Consider the following 7,325-nt stretch of genomic DNA (forward strand, 5'->3'; position numbering starts at 1 on the left):
ACCTGTTACGTGTTTTGTACTGTTACATGTGTTGACCTGTTACGTGTTTTGTACTGTTAAATGTGTTATCTTTTTTTATGTGTTTTTCCAAGTCAGGAAACTTTACCAAAGCACATTACACTATATTAAGTCATCCACCCATTCATGCACACACTGATGGTGGGAAGATACATTGGAACAACTGCCCCAGGGGGTTGTACACAGGCCCTGCTGGGCCCTCAGACTGCCATCAGTGGGCAATGTGGCTAACGTGTCTTGCCCAAGGAGCAAACGACACAATCCTCCAGTTATAGGTTAAACTCTTGCATCCAACAGCACTGTTACCCAGTGGGTCTGGGTAACAGTGAGGGAAATTTGCACATTTGATCGTCTGCAGCAAAGATCCTTTAACCAACTTCAGAAAGTTTAGCTTACAGCATGAATTAAAGGTGTTCTTTTTGATCACTGCCTTGATGGAAATGAGTCTGTGCAGCTTTGTGCCTGTTGCAAGTGTCGGGTACGCCCAGCTGTTTATCCTCCCTGATATGCAGAAACATCTGGAGCAGCCCAAGGCGCATGCAAGGTACTGGTAATTATGTACTCCCCTGTCATTATCGGTGAAACGTCGCCTTTGTTTCACTGGTGTCTGACTTTATGCAGGTCCGATCTCTAACTTTGGTTGTTTGCTTCAGTTTTTGTTTAACATGAGGACACACTGCAAAAATGATGTAAAAAAATAAGTACAAATTTCCAAAATATATTGTTTTTGGGCTTAATCTGAGCAGTTTTTGATGATTTTCCAATGGAACAATTTTTTTTCTTATTTTAAATGTGAATTTTCTTATTCCTTTGGCAAAGTGTCCCACTTCCCTCCTCAATTTCAGAAAGAAAATGTTTCGTTCTAAGAAAAATTTACTTGCTTAGATAATTTGTTTGCAGTGTATCGCCGGAGCATCCAGACTGTTTCTACAAAAATCTGTTAAAAAAAGGGTCACTCTCAGGATCTCAGTGAACTCCTGGGTGGTTCTGTTAAGAAGGCCCTCTGGGCTACAGGTTCGGTCCATAGATCTCCTCAGCATCATCCTCAGAGATGTTATGACAAAGTCGAGGGGACCTGGAACAATCAAAGCTTGGTCTGCAAATGCAGCAATGTGCAGGATCCCACCACCAGGCTGCAGACCAGAGGAGCATCTCTGAATGAAGTCTGGAACTGGTGGTTCCCAGGAGAACGGTGCTCGTCTGACAAATACTTTTAGCAACATTTACATCAAAGGATTTGAGCTTTTTTCTATCAGGAGGGAGATTTCTAGAACAACTGATTGTTAAATATTTTCTGTAAGCACCAAAGGATGAGCTTTTTAAAAAATATTTTATGTTGTCTTTTAAAAGGGGACGAATAAACTGTTTATCTGTAAAAGAGACAACGAGTCATCAAAAGACAATCAAAGAGGATAAAATCCCAAATCCTCTGAAGAATCTACAGCAGAGAAAAGTTTCAGGGATCAAAACTTCAAGGAGAAACTTTCAGTTCCCTGAAATGTGTTAGCTGAAGGGAGACGAAATGAGTGTCTGAGTGACAGACTGATGAGACCAGGCACAGGTCCATCCACCGCAGGCTTTAGGAAAACACAAACAAAAGGAGGAGAACTGAAAGGAGGATGCAGGAAAGAGGAAGGAAGAGGATTTCAGGGAGAGGAAAACAGGCAGGTGACATATGGGTATGAATAAATTCATAGTAATCAAGCAGCCAAACACCTCATCTAATCTGCTCTCTGGTAGAGCGACACTGAGGCAGCGAGGCAGGAGGAGAGAGCGAGCCGCTGGAGCAAAGCTGGAATTCCCTCCTGTCTGCCGGCCCACATTATCTCCGGCAGCGCCTGGAACCGAAGAGGCAGGAGCCACGGCCAAGGCTGCCACAGCTAGGCCAGTTATTGGATTGGAGCGCGTTGGAGAATCAGAGCTGGACAAGGGCAGCCAGAAGCCCGGGCTCTCAGACTGTAGGTGTTCCTGCTGCTTTCCAGCACGTGTCTGCGCCCACGCCACAGTTTGCACATAACCGGGCTGGCAGACAGCAGGCAAACAGCGCCGAAACCAAAACACAGACGGGCCAAAACTCAGCTGTTAGCCAGGTGGGAGGATCTGATCGCCTTTACAGGCAAAGTCCAGCTCAGAAAGACTGAAATCCCCTGGATGGACGTTCCGCGGTACAAACAATCTGGATCTTGCAGGTCAGGAAGGTCAAATCTTTAGGAGAAAAATAAGCTCACGACAGTCATAAATTCTTCTAAAACAGTTAAAAAACATTCCACTGGACTTGGTTTCCAAGTTTGAAGATGTTTCTCTTCCATCCAGGAAGCTTCTTCAATTCAAAATGTCAGAAATAGCGTTGAGCTCCAGGCTTTATACAGCAGCCCAACAAAGCCTTGTTTTTGCTTAGAAAACATGAAAATTGAAACAGATGAACAGGTCTACCACTTTGGAATGGAGGTCATTTGGCTTCTTTGTTAGTTTTGGGATATTAAGTTCAATGCACATCCAGGTAGGATGCCAATTAATGTAGTGATTTTATGTTCTATTCTATTCCCAGCCAGCTGGGAATTTATATTTCTGATACTTTAAGATGTTTATTGCCCTCCCCGGTAGGGGTGGTAAATATCAGGTCTAAGCACCTAAAACATCATACATACATACAGGGAAAGACAGAAGGCACAAAGACAATTAATTTAGTTTGACTAGCGAGGAGAGTAGGAAGAGACTGCAGAGCTTACAAATCTCCAACCCACTCTGTGGTCCCAGAGTTCTCCTCGCTATTTATTGAAATCAGTGGTCCCTGGTTACAACAGCTGATACTGCACTAGGGAGCAGAAACAAGATCAGGAACTCAGACTTGCAGTCTCAGTAAACATGTCCTCTAAATCTCAGGGTTCAGTCAAAGTTTAAGCTGTTAAAGCTGTTCACCAAAGTTCAGCAGGTTGAGTGCTGCGCGTAGATCAACCACAACCTCCCCAAAAGCAAATCTACAAATCACAGTATACAACAGCAGCGGTCCCCAACCACCGGGCCGCGGACCGGTACCGGTCCGTGGGTCATTTGGTACCCGGCTGCACAGAAAAAAGTATATATGATGAGATGTTTTATTTTGAAAAATATATAAAATTGCGGTATTCTCTCCCAATTACATCAGTCGGTGCACTGGTTAGATTAGTTCAAGACTCATCCTATCTATAACATCCTATCTTTGTGAAGCGGGATTTTCTGCAGTTACAGCGACCAAAACAAAGCTACGGAGCAGACTGGACATCAGGAGCACAATTCGTGTGTCATTGTCTCCGATGACGCCTAGATGGGACCGGCTTGTTGTTTTATTTTTACGCTGTTTGTATTTGATTTTATGCCAGTCAATGCCCCATACCTGTCTATGTCTCTGAAAGGGGGTCGTTAGAGGGAATTGTTGGCCTGGCTGAATAGGTGAGGTCTTCTGTTCTCCTGTAAAGGGGTTGGGGTTGCAATGATAGCGGAAAAGAATCAACTCTATCGCTGCATTGCAGGTTTTTTAAAGTCGAAATCTGAGTCCCCCCCCTCTGTTTAAGGTTGGTTTTTCTTTCTTAACATAGATGGCGTCCTTCACGTCTCTCTCAAACCACCTGTCTTCTTTATCCAAATTGTGAACATTCTGCTCCTCCAAAGAATGTCTTTTGTCCATAAGGTGTAGATGTAGCACAGAGTCCTGTCCAGAGGAGGGCGCTCTTCTGTGTTGGGCCATGCGTCTGTGGAGAGGTTGTTTGGTTTCTCCAATATAAAGATCACAGCATTCCTCACTGCATTGAACTGCAGACACCACTCCAATCAGATCGGTTCTGGGGGTTTTGTCCTTAGGAATTTTTTTAACGACCCCCCTTTCAGAGACATAGACAGGTATGGGGCATTGCAGGCTAACAAAGAAGCCAAACGACCCTAATTCCAAAGGGGGGGACCAGTTCATCCGTTTCTATTTGAATGTTTTCTAAGCAAAAACAAGGCTTTGTTGTGCTGCTGGATAAAACCTGGAACTCAACACTATTTCTGACATTTTGAATTGAAAAAGCTTCCTGGATGGAAGAGAAACGTCTTCAAACCTGGAAACAAAGTCCAATGGATTGTTTTTTAACAGTTTTAGAAGAATTTACATCCCACTTTCTGATGAGCTTATTCGTCTCCTAGAAATACACTTTGACCTTCCTCAACTTTTTTTTAGAAATGACTATGAACTGGATGACCTGAATTCTTCTAACTTCATTTAGGAATAAACCAAAATGGGAGATTGTTTCCTGCCTCTGTCCTGGTACTGGTTCTACTGGGATCTCATTTTCTCACATCATATAACAAACAGGGATCTTTTTCACTCAATACAGACCCTTTAACTCCCCACCCCACCCCAACAAGATGGCCAGACAGCTGTATAGTTTCTGAAACAGAGCAGAGGAGGTTGCTTCCTGTTGCCTCAGTATGTCTTATGGGGTCATTACCAGGAGTCAGTAGAACTTCACTGGAGTCCTGACAGGATGCAGGACTCCAGCCCTCTGGTGCTCTGGTTTTCAGACAAACACAACGAACCGCAGAGCGGAACGGAATGATGCTCTACAAATATTAATCTGGAAGCATGACACACATTTTTATACATGCTTGAAGCCTTTGGTCTGTCTCTCTAACAGCTTTGATATCTTATTCTCCGCAATTCTGTTGGATCAGATGGAGCTCCTGGGAGCCTTTCCGTTTTTCTTGTCCTAAATTGATGTCTGAACTGAAATCAGTTCCTGATTTAGCAAACTAATGCTAACTAACTAACTAACTAACTTGTTATTTTTTTTTGGTGTTATTGTGTTTTGTTTTAAACATTACACATTTCAAGCGGAAATTGCAATATTCTGTGAATAGATCAGTATGTTTGGAGAGACATTCATTCTGTATACAGTCCTGGAGGAAATTCTCTTTGATATTTTCATCAAAGTTTCTCCCAGAAAGTTGCTGCTTTTACACATAGTTTTCTATAGACCTGTTTATCCCCTAGGTGTGTTTTAGGACAACAGAAAATTAAAAATATTTAACAAAAAGTACTAATTTGAAATCAGTTTATACAAAACTCAAAAAATGGTAGTATAGACAAAATACACGGCATCATTTATTATATTATATATTGTGGGTATTAAGCATCATTTCAAGCAAATGATGCTTAATACATTCAGCTGTGGCAAGTCGGGTTAATCTTAGTTTTGTGTTTGTGCCTAAAAAACTAAGAATAAAGAGCAGAACTGCAGGAGGAAAGGATAAACCAGATTGTGATAAAAGCCCCAACAGCATCAAGATAGCGGGTCTATTTCCAGAGATCTCAGTGTTTCTTTGTCTGCAGTTTGCAAAATTATTACAAAAAATTAAAACTGAGGCTAAGTGTCATTTGATAGTCTGGATGGTGAATAAGCCTCAAAAATCTTTAAAGTTGACACAGGTGTCACTGTAAACTTTAAAATTAACTTCAAAATCTGAGGAAACAACAGCAGACCAAGGAGGACCACACAGAAAACAGATACATAAAATAGCTAAACTAGAGTTTGCCGAAATGTATGAGTATAGCTATGCTGCTATAGGCTTAGACTGCTGGAGGACATAGGGACCCCTTTTTCATCATTCTGCTTCATTCTATCTCTATTCTCCCACTCTGCAGAATCTGTTAGTTCAATCTCTAACGTTCTGCTCTCTCTGCTTTTTCTCATAGTAGCTTCATCTGGTCTGTTCCTGTTTGGCTGTGACTCCATCCTGGAGAGAAATATCAGCTGTGCTGCTGCCATCAACACCTTTGTTTATAGATGTTGGAGATCGGCCTGCTTTTCAGTGTAGTCCTGTTTCTCTCCTGGCTATGGGCTCAGTTTCCACTATGACTAACTGGATATTCTCTCTTTTATCCTTTGACATGAGAACTGGCTGAGAGTTCGTCTGATTAACTGTTTCATTCCCAGACAGCAACCAGTGGAGCTAGTTTACCATTAGCTTTTCTAACATAGGAAGTGATAATGGATCAGTGCTTCTATGTTCTTTTCTATGTCTGCTTCTGTCTCCTTGAACCCCAGTCGGCCTCAGCAGATGGCCGCTCACACTGAGCCTGGTTCTGCTGGAGGTTTCTTCCTGTTCAAAGGGAGTTTTTCCTCTTTAGTGTCAGTGCATGCAGGTTCAGTGTGAGTTAATCACACGATGCAAGTGAATATCTACTGTCTCTACATGCTCATCCTGCCCAATGACGAGATCCAAGCAGCTGATTTTTCTTTGAAACCTTTAACCTTTAATCTGACTGGAAGATGTGATGCCTTCGTGGTGAATTGGTTCTTTTGACAAACTGAACTGAATTAAACTTCAGTCCTTCTTGAAAACATGTTTTGGACAGGTGAGAAAATGACTTTGTTTTTTGTTACAGTTGCAGCCATTCAAAACGGCCATTCCCAGTCAAAAGACAGCCGAATGGCAGCCACTCCCCTGCGACTCCCAGCAAAATCCCCTCCAACTTCTAGCCACTGGCCTTTTCCTAGGCGTGCAAATGGTTTACTCTGACTCCACCCTATCACTGAATTACAGGGTCTGACCAGGAGGTGATGCTTCTCTTTAGATTTTAATGTCCACAAATCATGAAAGAAAGAACATTTTAGTACAAAGAGTGATGTTTAAAAAGGAATTGTAAGGGACCAACCAAGGACCAGCTAAGGATCAGCCAAGGACCAGCCAAGGACCAGCCAAGAACCCATCAAGGAAAGTGGGGAGATTTTGAATGGCTACTACTGTACAGCACAACATTCTACCTTTTACAGAAAACAATTGTCCTAACAAGTCATCAGAAATCTGAGGGTCGACCTTAGAAGGAACACCTTAGAAACACCACAGAGCTCAGTGCCAGGAGGCTGGGTCTGGGTTCTAGGTCAATGGTCTGCTAGATAAATAGGAAACTAAATATTCCTTGAAAAGCAACCAGGAACTGACGACAAGAAAGTTCTGACGAGTTCTAAAGTGGCGGGCAGTGAGTCGGGTTAAATCTGAAACAGGAAAATGGTTTACTCACGTCGTTGTTGAGCTCAGGCACACGGTTCCTGCTCAGCATCTCGTCCTTATGAACCAGAGGCGAGGGTCTGGGGGAGGGAGGGTGAGTGGGCTCTGAGGGCACCGACCCGGGGCTCCCCATCCAGCTGATGGCATTACCTGCGCAAACAAACAGCCACCTGTGAGTAGATGATGGAGCCCAGACCTCCAAAATGGAGGCGATGGTTGAGGACAGAGTAGCGATGCATGTTCCTCACTACTACATATATCAGAACAAACATGTGTGTGTG

At 43.0% G+C, this 7,325-nt stretch overlaps 1 protein-coding gene across 1 annotated transcript in view; it reads right to left on the reverse strand.

Annotated features, from left to right (window-relative positions):
* LOC107091987 (GDNF family receptor alpha-4-like) overlaps window positions 1-7,325 on the reverse strand; it is a 21,356-nt gene that overhangs the window by 3,357 nt on the left and 10,674 nt on the right. The window contains exon 5 of the mRNA XM_015386249.1: window positions 7,058-7,194. Within this exon, the coding sequence (XP_015241735.1) occupies window positions 7,058-7,194 (137 nt within the window). The remainder of the gene's footprint in view (window positions 1-7,057; window positions 7,195-7,325) is intronic.

The sequence above is a fragment of the Cyprinodon variegatus genome, unplaced genomic scaffold (genome assembly GCF_000732505.1).
Source record: "Cyprinodon variegatus isolate N-32 unplaced genomic scaffold, C_variegatus-1.0 Scaffold361, whole genome shotgun sequence".
NCBI lineage: Eukaryota > Metazoa > Chordata > Actinopteri > Cyprinodontiformes > Cyprinodontidae > Cyprinodon > Cyprinodon variegatus.